At 46.2% G+C, this 19454-nt stretch overlaps 1 protein-coding gene across 4 annotated transcripts in view; it reads right to left on the reverse strand.

The window, feature by feature from the left end:
* LRRC63 (leucine rich repeat containing 63) overlaps positions 1–19454 on the reverse strand; it is a 418560-nt gene that overhangs the window by 218678 nt on the left and 180428 nt on the right. For 3 of the 4 annotated variants that reach the window (XM_069640387.1, XM_069640383.1, XM_069640385.1), the window contains one exon: positions 13127–13216. In XM_069640387.1, the coding sequence (XP_069496488.1) occupies positions 13127–13216 (90 nt within the window). The remainder of the gene's footprint in view (positions 1–13126; positions 13217–19454) is intronic. The other variant, XM_069640384.1, reaches the window with a different exon arrangement.

Consider the following 19454-nt stretch of genomic DNA (forward strand, 5'->3'; position numbering starts at 1 on the left):
CTAACCCTTCTTGCTTATCGAATACAGTGAGATTATACTCTGCCTATTTTGTACATCTCTGATCCAGGTGCAATAGGAGGGGCGTTATCCTTTTTCCATTGAAAAACCATTTTGCCAGTACCAGGAATTTCCACCGTTGAATAGGCTTCTTCATGCTTGGCGTCAAGCCCAACAAACATAGCTGCACTGTTGCTTGCAGCCCTTTGTCAATCATAACAAACAGTTTCTCTTCTACGAAAACCAAGAGTGATAGATATGTGGGCAACTCCCCCACATGTGTATGAAATCCACTGACTTTCTTCTTTGTCAGCTTCTGACATGCTTCTTACTTCAAATCCAAGACTGAAGTCCTTCACTCTGATCTCTCCTTCAATTTCTTCTGAAAATTCTTCTTTTAAATCGTCTTGCCCATCTTCAGCTTCTGATACGATTTTGTTTCTTAAGCGTGTTCATCATACTGCAGCTTGGTCTGATCCTCTTTTGACCTACCTGTTCTTATTCCAAATGTATGTCCTCTTTTGATTACAAACCATAATATTCTGTGTAATGTCTCTCTCTCCTCTGGCATTCTCCCTTCCGTCTATACAAAATGTTCACCCTGTTTCTCTTCTACGATTTCTATCAACAAATTTCGAATAGGTAGTCTACTCACAATTGTCATTCTAATTTGATTTAAATTCTCTTCTTCTTGCTGCTCAATCAGGATTCTGACCTTTTCATTGTACCGAAACTGCTATACTTCATCTGGCCATCTTTCGTCTTTCAGCTTGTCATGTTAGGAAATCGTCCATATTAGTTTTATTAGAACATGCGGCCGCTTTTGACACAGTGAATCACTCTTCTTTTGTCTACTCTTTTTACTTTGTGGCTCTCTGGGACTGTGCTTCACTGGTTTTCCTCTTACCTTTCTAAGATAATTTAGTTGGTCTCATGGGATGGTAAACCGTCAAAGCTCTGTGGTTGGCCTTTCACTTTTTACTTCTACAGTAAAGCCCTCCCAAATATTATTTCCTTTTAATTTGTCCTGTCCTCTTCATGAGGGCGATTCTCAAATTTGTTCTCCTTTCCCACATTTAATGACTCACTTCATTCCACTCTCTCTTGCCTCTGACATTGAGAAATTAATGCCAACACATTTTCTGCATCTTACTCCATATAAAATTCAAATTCTGCATTTCCCAGCTTCTTCTCCTTCTGTCCCACTTCCTTAATCAGTTTCCTTTTCTACTTCTCGCCTTCCATTTTGGGAGTCTACTCGCAATCTCAGGCTCATTTTTTACCCCTCTCTTTCTTTTTCTCTTTGCATCTTACCTAGGGCAGGGCAGGTAGGGCCTGTTTTTTCTGTAAATGATATAACAAAAATCTACTAAAGTTCTTGTCACTACCCATTTTCTCACATCTTGACTACTGTCATGGCCTCCTTGTTGGTCTCCCAGCATATAATCTTGTGCCTCTTCTTTCTATTTTGAAGTCTTCCATTCATCGTCTAATTTGTTTACTTTAACAATCCTCTATATAGACTTCTGTGACTTCTCTTCGCTGGATCCTGTTGTATTGTCATATTTATTTTTAATTTTCTGTGCATAATGTTTAAATGTGCCTTTCTTCTTTGATCTCTCTATATCCTCCCTCTGATTCCCTTCGATCTACATCTCAATTTCTTTTGGCTGCATCTCGTCCTGCCTGTCCGCAATATTCTTTTGTCTTACTGGCTACAAAACAACTCTTTACCTTTACATGTACATGCTGCTCCTTCCTAGCTACTTTTCATGCTTTACTCAAAGGGCATTATCTTCTTCTTGATAAATGTTGTCTTGCATGTAAAAAAATGTTAAACTGTATATGATTCTGTATCATTGTACACTTTTCTACTTGCACAGCATTTTGGCACAAGCGCTAAAGTATGTAATAAAATCACCCTAACACTAAGTGACAAGACTCCTCAATATTTACTTGAGAGTTCGAGAAACCCATACAGTTAATATCATCACAGACTTGGCGCCTGTGTGACTCTGGTTCTTACCCAAACCTACAGGTTAATAACATGGTCCACTGATCCATCTGGGAACTGGAGCATCACAAATTGAGTTGTAGCTGTCCTATAGTACAACATTAAGTTAGGCACCTTATACCTCCTAACCCACATGGTAATTTCATGGAGACTAGTGCTATTCCCAGTCCACTATTACACCAAAGCACCTATAGTAACAAACTATCTAGCTTATCAAAACAGTCACCTGAACGCTTACTGAGTTTTCCAGCTTTTGTAGTAATGTGTTCACATTCTATTGATAGACCTGCTCTATATTCCAATGAACCCATTACCCTAAATACGTAAAGCTGTTTTTTGGGGGATTTATGATCAGCTTATCTAAGCTTTACTTTTGCAATCCTAGAAGCGGGTGTATTACTGACTTGTCTCATTTAATTATCAGGCTTGATAATAACCCAAAGTCCTCAATAGCTTTTCCATTCTTTCGAATATTTTTCTCAGTTGTTTTATGAATAATACAATATTTGCATACGATAATATGCAGGGACTGTCCTCTGCAACCCATCTACAACCATAAAACCTTCACCTGTGAATTTTTTGTGAAAAATTGACAACTGAGGTTGGAGAACCAATGCAAAAACAATCAATGGCAACAACGGGAACCCCTGTTTAGTGCCATGCCTTATCTACCATTCTTCTTGTGCGTTTTAACCCTGGCCGTGAGTCAATCATAAAGGAGATCCATCCATTGCAGGAAATCATTCCTCATATTTTCCCATCACCAGTCTCATGTATCGCCAATCAACCATATCAAAAGCGATCTGGGCATCTAAGCTCTCTAGCGCCTGCTCTTATCCATCCCTTCAGCTGCATCCAAAAGCAGAAACAACCTCTGCAGACTTAAAGTAGTGTTATTATGTGGAATAAAACCTGTCTGGTCTTCATGAACCAGTGTAGACATATTTTACAGAGTATGTTGTGCCCAAGTGTTTTAGTTGTATCAGAATAGCTTCCCTCATGGTAAGATGTAGCCCACCAAACTTCTAATTTTACATTGCACACACATAGGGCTCTTATCACTCTTTAGATTATCAATTGACCCGCTGGAATCAGCTTCAGTGGCAGTGTTCTCCTGAGTCACTCTATCTTCCTGAGCCAAGGTTGATGGCTCAGCCTTGTCTAGTCATTCCTCCCATGGTTCCTTCCTTAATCTATGTTGGCTCTTATAAAGACCTGTCTATTAGTGCGAAAAGACCTTATGCACCCTCAAAGGGTCCTGTACTATAATACCTGCCTCATCAACTACCTGCCCCAGCATTAATTTCATGTATAGCCCATGATCCCTGTTCATAGCCTGTGATCCATGTCCTCTATTGATAAGACTTTATCTCCTTCATTATGCTGTCTGGTTGCATATGCTGTATAGTCAAACCTCCCAAGCCTTTCCCGTACCTCTGCAAACTATTTCTCCAAACATTTATTGTTCTTCACAACTGGAATCCTTTGGACCTGCTGCTTCTGCATGCTGTTTAACCTGGCCATAAATTGTCTGTGTTAACCATATTCTAGCACCTACTGATGCAGAGACGCAACTCCTCGCCATCACCTCCCAAACTGTACTGCAACTGCGCATCATTTTGTTGCTTGCCCAGCCAGTCCCATGCTGCTTCTGGTTCTCTGAAAAACACAACCTTCTATTCACCATAATGTTTAATTTCTGCATGGTATATTGACATACCTCATATCAAGATTACATAGACAACTTTTCAATGCTTCTGCTTCAATAGACTTCCTCTACTCTTGCACAGCCTGATTGTGGAATGGCCACCTGCAAAAAAAAGCATCTATGATATTCAACATTTTGGCAACCATAGGTCTTTCATGTGCTCTCGGGGGGGAAAGGGGTATAAAGCTGGGTAATCTGTGCACCCTTTCTATTGAAAATAATTGAGACAGGCCACTTGGATTTAGAGAATGAATAATCCATTCCTCCAGAAATAATTCTATGCTGGGTTCCTCTTTGCCATCTAGCAGGCCAACCATGCATACATTGTTTCTTTTAGCATGCCCATTACCATCGTCTACCTGCCACTCTAGCCTCTGTGTTGCTGTCAACAAACCTTTCCCTTGGTCCATAAGATTGTGGACTGAGATTTCAAGTTTATCCAAGGGTGTCTCTGCTGCTGGCACCCAGTTTAATACCTTGCGCAGTTCTGCCCTGGTTAGAGATACATCGAACCCCACTGGTTCAATCTTAAACGTAATTGTGTCATTGGAGTCCTGCACTGCTGCCAGCACATTAGCCAATAAGAAGCTCTACTGTTCCATTTTCAGCACACGATTTGCTGGCACCTTTTTCAGTTTTTCTATGTCCTGGATTGTCTTCAGTTGCAGTTGTGTACTGATCCATTTAATCCTCCCTACTTTCTTGGGTGGTTCCACACTGCAGCCCTCCAATTTTCTGTTCTAAGGCATGTAAATGGGTTCTGCATGCCCACCTATTCTTCTAGTACCTTAATGTTGTCACACCCTGCAGGTTACTTCACTTTTTCAGTAGTTCAGTCGTGACACTCTGGTAAACAATTTGTATTCACACCTCTTCTGCCCTTTGACTCTTTACACCCTCCTAGCAGCCACTATCCCCAGTCTGCTGGTCCAACCCGCAACTCACAGGAGTAGTGGCTGGTCCAGTGCTAGCAGCCTCTGCTCTCAGACGCATGATCCCCTCCCCCCAGCCCAGGATCACTAGTCACACCCACCTGACCATGGATGGGCACACTCCCCCCATGCCATTATGTTGCCTCCAAAATGCCATCCACCACCTCAGAACATCAGCCACTCCGTAGCGCAAACCCAGTAGCTCCCCTTCTCCCAAGTGCAGACTTTATTAATTGAATGTATTTGTTCAGTTGTCTCTACTTTTAGAAATTGCAAGGACGTGTAACCCTCACAGCCAGACTGTGTTTCACCAGCACATTTCTCTTACCCTGCCTCACTAGCATTCTCCGGACACAAATCAACCATTTTTGTGGTATCAATCCATCCCATCTACTGCGTCCGACCTGTGTCTTACTTGAAATCTGACTTTAAGGGTGCAGACTTCTTCGCCCAGTCCCTGTATGGTGTGATAACACCGACCTGCCATTTTGCTCATTCATGCGCTTTAGGCCTGCAGTGCTCCAAAGATGGCTCTACCTAAATGAGCGGTCCCGAAAAATAAGCATCAAACGTTGCTACTGATTTCCACACAAGTCTTGGAAGTTGATTTAGGCTGTTACCAATGTGATGAGGTAGTTTTTTTCTTTAGGATATTTTCATGGAGGAGGAGAGATTTAGCTCTACTCCATGCTCTGCTGCCCATGCCCCCATTTCCCAATGGTTTTATGGAAACTGGGTATGTACATTTTATTGTGCCGATTTAGGATTTCTAGGTCATCGTTCACTTTAATCACTCACAAACCTTGCCATCACAGGGACTTTATCTTCCACCCTGCTAATATGAGTTTCTACCTAGCCCATGCAAGCATTCCTACTACCAAGCCTTCCCTTAATTACATGCCCTCTTTGATTACTGTCACCCAGTTTAGGCTTCATTGCACAGAATTCCTCCAGAATGGTCTCCAATACAGGGTCCAGAGGTTTATCGTCCAGCTGGACAGCTCGTTCCTCAACCCTTTCAGTGATGTATTGGTCTAGTTTGCGAATTTGCTCTTGTCGCCATCTTCACACTCAAAAGGCAATCTGCCATTTTGAACTCAGGAGAAAGTAGCATTTTCATTTTGCAGCTGCGACTCCGGTCTCCCTGGTGTATCTGCAGCAGTTTGCTGGTTTTCAGAGGAGCACTGAGTAACTTTGTCTCTCGAGTGTGAGTCTGCATTGCAAAAGGCTGTAGTTTTGTTACTGTCAGAGCGGTGCTCTGTAGCAGCGGTGGCAGAGTTTCTTCTCTCACTCTCATTACAAAGGCCCCTGGCAGCAAAGTGAACAGGAGAGTGTACAGGTGACTAGGAATATTGCGCTCTTCTTCTACCTGCTCATTCAGCTCTTCCACAGACTCTCAGCCAGGTAATGGGGGCTGAGAAAGTCTATAAAATTGGTCAACATCCTTCCTGCTGGGGGAAGTATGTGGCGGGGGACCAACTAAAAAAGTGAGGTAAACACTGGAATCGTGGTCCATATCTACTTTTTTCAATGGTACAGAAGAGCGAGAAGGAATATTGAAGGAGCTCTGAGAAATCCCTCATATACCACCTCCAGGTAGCTCTTCATGTAGCGGGTGGGCATTCCTCATCCTCACAGACACTCAGAGCCCAAAATGAGACATATTTAATGTGGATTTGTCGCAGGGGGCAAAGCAGATGGATAGATTGTTCTTGAATCACGCCACAGAGCTGTTTCTCTGTAAGTAGAGCTACTAGCACGCTGGAAAGCATGCTGGGGTGCTAACAGCAATAAATCCTTCAGTGGGCAACATTACCTGTCTGGTAATAGCCTGGGCCTACTTTAAGACCGTCCTTGCGCTCTGGCCTGTATCTCCGCCCTGGTCGTTATCTACCTAATGCATTTCAGCGCCAGGGTTTAATGTTTAATTATGTAGAGGATGCACACACTTTTTTCATAGCTTCCATGTCTTTCCAAGTTTCCCTTTCCTCCACCGAAATAGGCACAGGGTCACCTCAAAGGGATGTCAAACAGTGACATAGTGGTGAGTGTTTTGCCAGTAACCTATCAGTCATGGCATAATTATTGTGAACATTTCAGGCTAGTATTAATGTTAATGATCATGTTAACATTCCTTGGTGTTGCATGCAGTGGCAGCCAGATGGTATTCACAATACTGACCCTCATTCATAACTCCTCGAATCCACCTGCATTGAGATAAAGCAGGTCTTGGGCTGTCAACCTTGTTTTAAGATTAAAGTCATTGGTCATTTTGATTAGAAGATCAGGATGTCCCATTGCAGATGTGGTTGTTGGTAGATGCCCAAGGACAACCCTGTCAAAAGCTAATAAAAGCAGTTTTATTTCACTTATCAGCTTCTAATAGAAGAGCATAACGTCTTCTAGGAAATCTAAACAATGCTCAATTAACAAAGCTTCTACCTATCTCCCCCCGCTACATGCTGCCTATCAACTTTAAGCATCCCCTGGCTCTAAACCCTCTAACTGGCCATCAGGACTAGGCCAAGCCCCAGCTACTTAAACCAATGTATGCACCTTATGAGCCAACTTCATTACACATCTTGAATGTACACCACATGTGAATGCTTCAGACATCAAGCCTGGCTACTACCACCTGAATACCTTCCAGGGGTTCCTGTGCCAGTTATACAAGTTGTATACGATTGCAGTGGTCTTGTCCAAACTTGACCAGTGAAACAGGGTCTACATTGGTCCATAGCTTCAGATTACAGTGATGAGACCCTATCTCACCTGCATTAAAGACTGTTCCTTGGCTTCCTGCCAAAGTATTTACCTCGCCAAATTTAGATGGAAAATCCGTCATACAGATTCTAAAGGTTGTCTTCCCAAAACTTCCTGGCAGCCCGTTTAGATACAAAGGTTTTGGCAGAAGTTCCTTCCATTAACATTGATTCATCCTATGTTATTCTACTCATCTTCTGCCCTGTGTTTTAACATCTAGTTTGTTGTTCTCCTTTATCTTGTACAGAGTTCCCAATCACTTAACCCTCTTTCTTCATGCCCTATTTACACAATCTGAAAGGGCTACTTGGTAGTATGCATTGGGTTAAAAAACACAAAATAAATACATACACTTTCACTTTAAAAGCAAACTCTCCGGAAGCAGGTGAAACATTCAGATCACCCAACTGGGAAGCAGAGAGACTCCTCAACTACTTACTTATGATGGTCTAACACATTCGTTTTAGTTTGTCACTTCGTGACGAAAGCTTTTGGTATGCCCTGGGCGAGATTCTCAAAAAGTAGCGCAAATGAAAGGAGAGCAGAGAATGCACTCCTTTCATTTGCGCTACTTTCATACATGCTCAGGTTATCACCTTATTCTCAAAGGGGACCTAAGCATTTCAGGAGGTGCTGGGCAGTGGCGCAAAGATGCGCTGTCCAGACCCTTAGCTACATTAGTGTCAGGAGTAACAAACAGGCTCCCAGCAGCCATGAGGTTGCTGGCTGCATTTTCAGTGAAATGCTCAAAGAAAAAAGCATTCCCATCGCCGCTTGGAGAATGGAAATGAAAGTGTAACAGCTGTGGTTTAACTCGTGCCTGTCACACTTAAAAGAAAAACGATCATAGAGTCAGAAGTGACCCTGTTATGACTTGTGACCACCCCCCCCCACACCCCTTGTGTCTGTTTGAAAAGGTGCAGGGGTTGACCCTCCTTTCTGTGCAATTAAAAGCGCATCCAGTTTGTGAATTCAGGATGCTCTATTAAATGCCTAGAAACCAAAACGCCTCCTTATTTGTGCAAATGCACAATGGGGGCAAAGGGCATCTGCATGAGCGTATGCAAGATGCGCTCACTCTGATGCCCTTTGTGAATTTGGCTGCTCCCTTTTCTTGGTGCAACTGAGAAAATGCACTAGCTCATTTCCTCACTCGCACCCATAAAAGTTTTGAGAATCTATGGGTTCTTTGCACGAAAATACCTCAGGCTTCCTACATGTAGATATTGCTTAAATTAGATGTTGGGATCAACTGTCCTAGTAAATGTTATCATGGTAGTGCCATGTATTGTGACACGCAGATAAGAGCTTTACTATTAGTCATTTTCATTAAGGTACTATTCTATTCCACAAGAATCAAAGACATTGCACTAAACACTAAAAAGAGCCTTTCTCACACCATTGCTCAAAAAGCCAGGACTGGATCACAATTTATTCTCCAATTACTGCCCTATTGCAGGCTTGGTAGGTCCTACTAATATTCTTGAAAAAGTATTTAGCCTACAACTCCAAAACCTGCTTGAGGAACACAGGATTCTCGACACTTTCTAGTCATGGTTCAAACCACGCCATGGCACCGAAACCGCTGTTGTGGCTGTCTCACATTACATTTTGAGGGCTGCCGAAAAAAGGTGATCTCAGCATGCTTCGACACAGTCGATTTGAATATTCTCATCTCCAGACTGGCTAAAATAGCTTTAGTGTCTGAAGAATCACTGAAGTGGTTCACATCCTTTCTCTCCAACCCAACAGGTCACAATGGGAGCCTTCTGTTCCGACCCTTTGTCTGCCCCTTGTGCAGTTTCCCAGGGTTCGTCACTCTCAGCGTTACTATTTAATATCTATATAGGGCCTCTATTAAATATACTTTCACAATTTAATTTAAGTTGCCATTCCTATGCTAACAACACTCACATTTATGTCAGGTTACAAAAAATCCCAGAAGCAATCCAACGAATTCTGACAACCCCAAAAAAAAAGTTGGATGTTATAAAACAGGCTTCAATTAAAATTAAATGGAGATCATTCTACTTTGCCAAAAAACCTGTTGGAAAGCTTACATCCCTGTATTCCCAGCCCAGATTTATTTGAAGTACCCACTCATTTCTCTTCTAAAGTTAAAACCTTTGGCTGTATTTGGCAGTCGAATATGAATTGCAATCTACACATTACAGAAACAGACAAAACTATTTGCTAACAACTTAAACTATTGCAGCCCATTCTCCTGCTTTTAGCTGAAAATGATTACCCAGCAGTTGTCGGTGTACTGGTCAATTCTAAATTGGATTATTGTAATGCCCTTCTTCGGGGATCTCGGCTGGCCAGATGCACTGCCTCCAAGTGGCACAAAAGAGTGGCTATCAGACTCCCCTACAGCCTCCCAAGATCCACCCCAATATCTCCTTTTCGTATAGGCCTGCACTGGCTCTCGGTCCATCAAAGGATTATTTTTTAAGACACTTTAGTACTCATTACAAGGTTGGCGGTAACCGACCGGTGCGCCCCCAAGGTTCTTAGCCTCACAGGTAGGAGCAGGAAGGGAACCCAGAGTGGGCGGCCTGAGAGAGAGAGCGGAAAGAGGAAGCTGGTGTTCCAATGAGGAGGATCACCGTCTTACTGGCATTAAGGCAGAGATCATTGGCGGCACACCACTCCTGAATTGTAGACAGACAGTCAGGAATGAGAGAAGGAGTAGAGGCCAAGAAGAGCCTGAAAGAGAGCTCAGTGTCATCCTTATAACACTGAAAGTTGGAGCAGTGAGCAGCGATGTGGTGGGCGAGAGGTGCCAGGTATTGCTTGAACAACCAAGGGGAGCGGTTAGACCACTGGGGAACACCAAATGTAGATAGAGAGATCGAAAAGAGGAAGGACTCTAGTTGGACCTAAGATGGTCGGTCAGTGAGAAAGGAGGTCAGCCAGGCCAGGGCCTGATCAGCGATACCCAGGTTATCACGGAGGCGCTTAAGCAGGATGGTATGGTTGACTGTGTCGAAAGCGGTGTCCGGTCAAAGGGTCGACTACAAAGGGTCGAATGGTCAAAGGATCGACACCAAAGGACCGAAAACAAAAGGATTGAATTTTTTTTTAAATTACATTTTTTGGGGGGGTTTTCGTTTATGGAAAAAAGTGTTTTTTACCACAAAAAACGGGGGTTGGGGAGGGACCCACAAAAAACAGGGGTTGGAGGGAACCCCCCCACCCAAAAGAAAATGTAAAAAAAAAATTCAATCCTTTTGTTTTCGGTCCTTTGGTGTCGACCCTTTGACCATTCGATCCTTTGGTTGTCGATCCTTTGACCTACAACCGTCGAAAGCAGAAGAAAGATCGAGGAGAATGAGGACAGAAGGAAGGTTAGAGTCAAGGTTGGAGAGCAGGTCTTCGTGGATGTTCAGGAGAGCAGTTTCCGTGCTTCTGGCCGCTCTGAAGCCATAGTGCTGGTCATGGAGACAACCAACATATTCAGTGTGAAGGTTAAGCTGGGAGATGGGCAGCTTTTCCAAGAGTTTGCCCATGAAAGGAGTGATAGATATCAGGCGATAGCTGGAGAGCAAGGGTTGGCAGAGGGCTTCCTGAGGAGGGGGTGCACAAGGGAGTGCTTCAGGGGGAGGGGAAAGTTCCAGTGGCAAAAGAGTGATTGCAGAAATTGACCCAGGGCTGGAGCAAGGGTTCGAAGTGGTCCTTGATGGTTCTTGAAGAACAGGGAAGAACCTGTTTTGGTGACACTTTCATAGATCAGACTTGTCTAGAAACATCGGCTGGGGTAAACAAGGGAAAGGAAGAGAAGGGAGGAGCAGAGGAGGCAACAGGCAGGCCAGAAGAGGAGGAGGAGGAGGAGGAGTAGGAGAAGGAGAAGGAGGAGGAAGAGAGGGTGGACAGAATGTCCTGAGTTTTAGTAACAAAATGAGACAAATCAAGTAGGTGCATAATCTGGCAAAGCAGCGCCTCATGGTAAGGGTGCTACATCAGGTATACAGATATACAGGGACGGTCAGATAGGTGAGACAAACAGGTGGGTGCAGAATCTGGCAAAACCATGCCTCATGGTATGGGGGCTACATCAGGTATGTAGGCAAATGTGAGTGGCAGGGCAGTGAGACAATACAGGCATGTCACAGGCCTCGCATTATGATACAAGATAAAGATAAGATGTATTACAGGCATCTCACACAATTAGCAGTATGCAAGAAAGGTAAACTTGGCATGTTTCCATGTAAATTGCTAGTTTTAAAAGTATACTACAAGAGTCAAACCACGTGGGTTAGGGAAACATTACATGAACAGCATTGGACTAAGTAAACACAAGCAATATGCTTCCGTACATGTTGCGAGCCGAGTATTCGGCTGAAAGTCAGAGATGGATGTGTTGCAGGCACGACGCAGGCAAGGAAGTGGTAGACTCGGGCAAGTAGGGGAAATGGCAGAGTCTAGAAGAAGAGGGATGAGGCAGAAAGGCACACATCGTTGTCGCCGGCCAGGCACTCGCCGCTAGCGAGAAGTATCAGGGGGCACTCGCACAAACGGGACGGCCTGCGCAAGGCAGTATGCGGTCTTAGATAGAGCATTTGTGCATAGAATCCAAACACAGAGTCATCCTGGATGGCTCGAGGATGATGTAAATCGAACCATGAGAGGAGTGCCAGGATACATTACTTGGAGATTATACCCCAATAGCATTGGCCACATGCTCGCAGAGTGTGGGAGTACCAAGAACCACTGTAGGAGGAGTGTGAGTGAAATATGTTACTAAAGTAGCACTTCAGAAATAAATAATACAATTCTGAAAAGAATATACAATCCCTGTTAAGGAGCAAAGCCAAGTTATCAGGCTGCTTCCTAAAACGATTATTAAAATGAATTAATATCAGACATATTACTAAAATAAGCAAGAATCTTACTTTCAGGGGCCACAATAATATAAGTACCCGGCAAAAGCCAAACATCAATCTGCGTTTAGACACAGCCCGACATGTCTCTGTTCTTCTAATGTAACCTAATACAGGCCATGAAACCAATAGAAGTGCCACAATCTTTTTTAGCTGGTAAATAATCCATGGTACATAGCAGGTGACATGAATTCACCAGAGCCTCACTTGAAAATGTGGGAATCTTCAAAAAAACACCAACCATGTTTGGCATATTCTATCAGATGATCAGGGCCGTCACCAAGATGTGACAAGTGGATAGATGGGGTTCATTTAGGTACTTCAAACTCTTAATGAAGTCCACCAGATAGATCTATTCGGGACTCTTGACCATTGCCAGGGAAGAATGGGAGAGGGCAAGCCAAAAAGCGAGGGACCTCAAAAACTTGAAGCAGTCCACAATATGGATCTGCTTGAAAAAGCAAAACATGCTTATGTGCTCCACGGGTACCAGCGTCAGAAGTCCAGAGACTTGAGACCAACCTTCCTTTTATATAGTCGCTTGTACTGATCAAACTCAAAAGTGAATGTCAAGAAAATATGAATGCATTTAATTTTCTATGTCTTGAGATTCTTTATTGCTATCATTTAACTATTCAAAATGATGGCACCTGGTGCTATGAACACATATTGTGACATCGAATATATATATGTATATATATATATATATATATATATATATATATATATATATATATATATATATACACATATGAAGCAGTCACTGAATTAAAATTAATTTCACGTGAAATTTTACTTTTAAGGGTTGATACATAAAATGTACATTTACCACCATGTTGGAATTCTCTTGTAGCTCTTAGACTATGCAGGCTGTCTGCCCCGCCTTCTTCTAGTAACAGCGTATCCTTCAATTTCTGTTCTGCAAAAAAGACATGGCCAAATATAAAGACAAAATCAGCGTGCCAGCCAAATCAAGAACAACAAAAACTTTATATACACTAGCCCCACACTGTGCAATTTCAACATTCTCTTTCTAGATTCACTGGAATTCTATGACATGAAAAACGGGATTATAATGGGAATAACTGTGATGGGTTTGGGTAGAAGAGAGGTCAGAGTATTACCATAAGGGTACATTTTGATTAACTAAGACAGAGGTCTACAACCTACTGCATTCCGGATACGACTCCTCTGATATCGCGCTATTGATTATGTTAGCTAGGGCTGGTGGGAGTTGTGGTCCAAAATATCTGGAAAGCCAAATGGTGCGACTAAGATGTGCAGCCCTTCAATTTTTGATTATTTGCAACGGGTTGGGATAGATCATGCACAATAGGACCACAGACTTAAAAAAGGGGCTCCTGGTTTGGAACCTTTTCTGCCCAGGAGGGCTACTTACGGAACAAAGATACACTTGAATAGGTCTGGATATTTGCTCAGGCACTCTCCTTTACCCTGTCACCATATGAGTGTACTTAAAGAACTCAATCCGTTGTACCCATTTATGGAAAACTCTTGATTTTATATAAAGTTGCATAGATCAACATAAAATGGGGTACAAACATTATAACATCAATCATTTTTTTCGGTCATACAAGGAAAAACAACACAAAAGGCATACAAACTAAGAAATACAATTGCTTGTGTGTTAGAAAGGGTATGAGTCCTTTACTGTCAATATCTAGAAAGACAGTATTATATGGGGAACAAGTGAACATTTGTGACAGAGAACAACACAATAAGTTACAAAAATCCTTCTTTCGGGGGACAGCGATAATACACTGCAGTTTGAAAGATGCGTCTACACCGGGGTGTTTCAGCCATCTATGTGGGCTTGATGTGCCTCATATCTGAAACGGCCTTCTTCAGGACGGGGTGCTGTATGAATATGATGTTTGTTGAGTGCTATGGGAATTAATGGCCCCAGGCACTCTGGTTCGGGGTCCAATCTCATCTGAGGGGGTCCCAATGGGGTCCTCTAAAAAGAGGCTTCGATCTCTTTACTGTGGAAATGAGTTTGCCTTGCAGGAGGAGGTGTCCTGTGCGGCTAAGACGCTCGCAAGTAGCGTGCGGCCAAAGCGAAAGCCCCTCGCGGAATGCTAGCAAGCGTCTTAGCCGCACAGGACACCTCCTCCTGGCAAGGCGAACTCATTTCCACACTCAAGAGATTGAAGCCTCTTTTTAGAGGACCCCATTGGGACCCCTCAGATGAGATTGAAACCCGAACCAGAGTGCCTGTGGCCATTAATTCCCATAGCACTCAACGAGTATCATATTCATACAGCACCCCGTCCTGAAGGCCATGTCAGATATGAGGCACATCAAGCCCACATAGACGGCTGAAACACCCCGGTGTAGACGCATCTTTCAAACTGCAGTGTATCATCGCTGTCCCCCGAAAGAAGGATTTTTGTAACTTATTGTGTTGTTCTCTGTCACAAATGTTCGCTTGTTCCCCATATAATACTGTATTTCTAGATATTGACAGTAAAGGACTCATAGCCTTTCTAACACACAAGCAATTGTCAGGGTAATTCATAGAATTTCGCACAAAAGTGGCACACGCGGCTGGCGCACAGTGTGCATGCGCGAATGTCTGCGCCAGCCGCGTGCGCTAAAATCGATTTCCGCGCACAGCGTATTCATGGATTTTAGCCTCCAAAACCAGCCGTGGCGCAGAGTGGCGCAGCGACCCTGCAGCAGCGTCAGTTACGCCCACAAGAACGCCCTCGCGCAAGGAAAAGCCATCAAAATCCCCAATTCAGCGCAAAGGGCTGCGCTAACCCTGGACCAGTTTACAGGGCTGACAAACAGCAAAGCCAAGCGGGGAACGTGTATTACTGGGGTTCGCGTGAAGTTTCACACACGATTGGAGCAGGGTATGTGTATTACGGGGTTCGCGGGAAGTTTCACACGCGAAATGGCCTGTGCAAGTGGGGTACGTGTATTACGGGGGTTTGCGGGAAGTCACACACGCGATTGGATCTGGGTGCGTGTATTTCGGGGGTGCATGGGAAGTTTCACACGTGAAAGGGCCTGTGCGAGTGGGGTACGTGTATAACTGGGGTTCGCGAGAAGTTTCACATGCGATTTCAGCAGGGTACATGTATTACGGGGGTTCGCGGGAAGTCACACACGCAATTGGATCCGGGTACGTGTATTTCGGGGGTGCGCGGGAAGTTTCACACGCGAAAGGGCCTGTGCGAGTGGGGTACGTGTATTACAGGGGTTCGCGGGAAGTCACACACGCGATTGGATCTAGGTGCGTGTATTTCGGGGGTGCGCGGGAAGTTTCACACGCGAAAGGACCTGTGCGAGTGGGGTACGTGTATAACTGGGGTTCGCGAGAAGTTTCACACGCGATTTCAGCAGGGTACGTGTATTACAGGGGTTTGTGGGAAGTCAGACACGCGACTGGATTCGGGTACGTGTATTTCGGGGGTGCGCGGGAAGTTTCACACGCGAAAGGGCCTGTGCGAGTGGGGTACGTGTATTCCTGGGGTTCGCGGGAAGTTTCACACGCGATTTCAGCAGGGTACGTGTATTACGGGGGTTCGCGGGAAGTCACACACGCGATTGGATCCGGCCACGTGTATTTCGGGGGTGCGCGGGAAGTTTCACACGCCAAAGGGCAACGCCCGTGCGTGATACGTCACAGATGCGCTTACGCGCTAAGGGCCTTTGGTCCAATGAAATCGCGTACGTGTGCTGACCCGCTTACGCGCTAAGGGCCTTTCCTCGAATCACACGCTGACGTGCACATTTTTCACGTGCCAAATCACTCCGTATCAAGCTGGCCACGCATACACACACGGAAGACCACGCTCCTGCCCTGAAGGCCATTTTCCTGCGCCCCAGAGCCCCGAGCACGCTCCCACCTGCCATCTGCAGCTGCCTGTCTGCTGCCCACGTGCCCTGCTATTTAGTGCCTGCACATCAGCCATCTGCAGGGATCCAGTTGCTGTGTCCACCCCTGCTGGAACAGAAGACTCCCGACTGGGATACCATCGCTCCACAGCCCAGCCCCAGGACCCAGTTGCCCACCCACTCCTGCCTCTGGGGTTGCCATGTTGGGCACATCTCCATCTGGCACCACTGGCAACCCCCAGCCAGAGAGGCAGAGGACCACCAGCTTCACTGCCACCGAAGTTGGTGTCCTGGTGGAGCATGTCCTGGGGCATTATGATGCCCTCTTTGGAACATCACGCGCCAACAAGGAAGGACGGGAGAGGATCTGGGACGACGTAGTGGTTGCCATCAACGCGGAGGGGCTGGCAACCCGCGACATCAAGCACGTCAAGAAGCGCTGGGAGGACTTCAGGTCCAGGACCCTCCACAAGGCCCGGCGCCTCGCAGAGGGGGGCTGGGCACGCATGAGTAACATTCAGATGAGGGTCCTGGAACGGGTAGGCCCAGCGCTCCACGCCCAGATCCTACGGAGGCAGACCCATCCAGAGTTGAGAGGTAAGTGGCCAAGCATTGCTGTGTGAGACAGGGCATGTTGCAGTGTGCTGCTAGTCTGATGCTTGCCTGTATGTGTGACATAGGCCATGTATGGATGTGTGTGTGCAGGGACATCATGGTCATGCATGTGAGACCAGTTATGTGTGAACCACATGGTTGGTGCATGTGTTTTAATGCAACATGGGGAGCTCTATGCGGAATGCACACATGAAAGCATGGCTGTCTGTGTTCCTGGACATGAAGGGGGGGGTGAGGAATGGGTGCTGATGTCATGTACATGTATGGTGCACATGTGGGTGTGTGTGCCAGAGAAGTGTGTTTGTGACTTTGAAACGCCATGGCTGCATGTGATTTTGAAGGCAACATCTTGGTTTACAGGGGGCCTTCTACATGGATGTTGATGTTGATTGCAGGCGCCAGGACTGTTTCTGCATGTGTGTTGTGTGCATTCACCCATGTGTTGTGGAATGACAGGATGGAAGTGACATTTGACAGTGCCACTCATGTGTTATTGCTTCCTGTCTAGGGTATTTTGTACTGTACCCTGATGCTTGTGTTTTATGTCTCCCTCTACGCAGCGTCAAGTGAAGAAGAGGGCGGAGATGGCGCTGTGGAGCAAAGCGGCGGGGATGCCTCCACTGCGCGGCGACGCAAAGCCCAGCCACCCTCCCAGGAATTACCATCATCCGGGACCGAGAGGGCTAGTGCTGCATCTGCCACAACGGCTGTGGCGGAAGGGCCGGGTGAGCCCCCACAGGGGCTTCCAATGTGGAAGACGGTGTGGAGACATCCAGGTTGGTGGTCTCCACAGAGGAGAAGGAGCCCGCTACTGAGCCGCACATGGGGCCTGGTGGGGGTAGTACCACTGGTGCAAGTGGTGCAGTCCAGGGCCAGGGTTAGGAGGCAGCACAGGTCGCTGTCCCTGACCCTGTGACTGCACTACCATGCACCAGCAGGGAGGCCCCGTCCCAGGCCCGTCCGCAGGTAGGGGAGAGTGCCAAGTCATCTGCCTCTCCACTACCTGCGGATGAGGGGTCCCACGAACGTATGGGCTCCGTCCTGGTTGGTGGGTCCCTACATGTGTTGCGCACTCTGGCGGACCTCTCCTCCTCTGTGGAGACTATGCGCCAGTCATTCTCCACACCGTCTTCCGGACCAGATTCCACCAGGGCCCCCTGTGGACCTGGCCAAACCAACACAGCCAGCTTGGTGGAGCTCACATCCCTGCCACAGTCGGGAGTCGGCGGCCCAGCAGGGGTGGACACCACAACTGGAGACCAGCTGATGGAGGATGTACAGGCACCATCAGACACGGCACATGGACAGCAGCAGCAGGAGCAGGTTCTAGGTTGGAGCCATCATGGCTCGGGGCCTTCGACATCAGAGGGGCAGGCATCGGCCAGAGGGCAGGAGGACCCAGGACTGGAAGTGTCTTCCGTGTGGCAGCGGTTAGGCCATGCCATAGATGCGGAGCGGCAGCGGGCAGAAGAGGCACGGCTCACGATGGTCAGGGCGGAGAACTCCATGCGGAGGGCCCTGAGGCGGGCCGAGTGCCTCGAGGCAATTCGCAGGGAGTTGGAGGAGAACATGTCATCCCTGTGAACCCTCGGGGCCATGGAAGAGGACCGCCTCCAGGACATTCAGTAGGAGTTCGATGATGCCCTGGCCCGGGACATCCAAAAGTGAGCCGTCGGACTAGCCCGCTGCCCTTGTAAATAGTTTTTAGAGTTAGGTTTCCTTTCGTTTTCCTTTTATTTGTGGTCAATGGACAATGCCACACAAATTTGTATATAGTTATATTTTTTAGGTAGGTAGGTAGGTAGGTTTCAATTTTCTTGGTTGGGCTCATGGACCCTTTACATCCTTGGACAATGGATTGTATATAGTTGGACTATGGATCGATTTCTCTTATTTTCTGTATCATGAACATGAAGCAATGGAGATTTATTTTTACATTTCCTTTGGATTTGCGTTGTTGGAGGGTAACTTTGGACTGTTTTTCTTTCAAATTATTTTGGATTGGTTTTCATTTTCAGTCAATCATCTTTTTCACATGCTTTTCATTTCATGTGTCATATTTTGGTATGCTTTCATTTCATTTTTGATTCCATATACATAATACATTTTCATTTTTTAGTTCCATGTGTGGGATTCGCTCATTGGGTTGATGCATGTGAAAATGTTTGTTTACACAAGCAATGCCAACCAGTGTATGTGTGTGACGTATATGTGTTGATGTACATAGTTGATTTTTGGTTTGTGTCAAGAGATCAGCATTTCACTGCTGGGGGGTGAGGGTGCAGGGGGACATGAGTGGGACATGAGTGGGGGCCTGCTGGCAGGTGCCCTGCACTGCTGGGGGGTGGGGGTGCAAGGGGACATGAGTGGGGGCCTGCTGGCAGGTGCCCTGCACTGCTGTGGAGTGGGGGTGCAGGGGGACATGAGTGGGACATGAGTGGGGGCCTGCTGGCAGGTGCCCTGCACTGCTGGGGGTGGGGGTTCAAGGGGACATGAGTGGGGGCCTGCTGGCAGGTGCCCTGCACTGCTGGGGTGTGGGGGTGCAGGGGGACATGAGTGGGGGCCTGCTGGCCGGTGCCCTGCACTGCTGGGGGGTGGGGGTGCAGGGGGACATGAGTGGGGGCCTGCTGGCAGGTGCCCTGCACTGCTGTGGGGTGGGGGTGCAAGGGGACATG

The sequence above is a fragment of the Ambystoma mexicanum genome, chromosome 7q, assembly GCF_040938575.1.
Source record: "Ambystoma mexicanum isolate Mex_15411 chromosome 7q, UKY_AmexF1_1, whole genome shotgun sequence".
NCBI lineage: Eukaryota > Metazoa > Chordata > Amphibia > Caudata > Ambystomatidae > Ambystoma > Ambystoma mexicanum.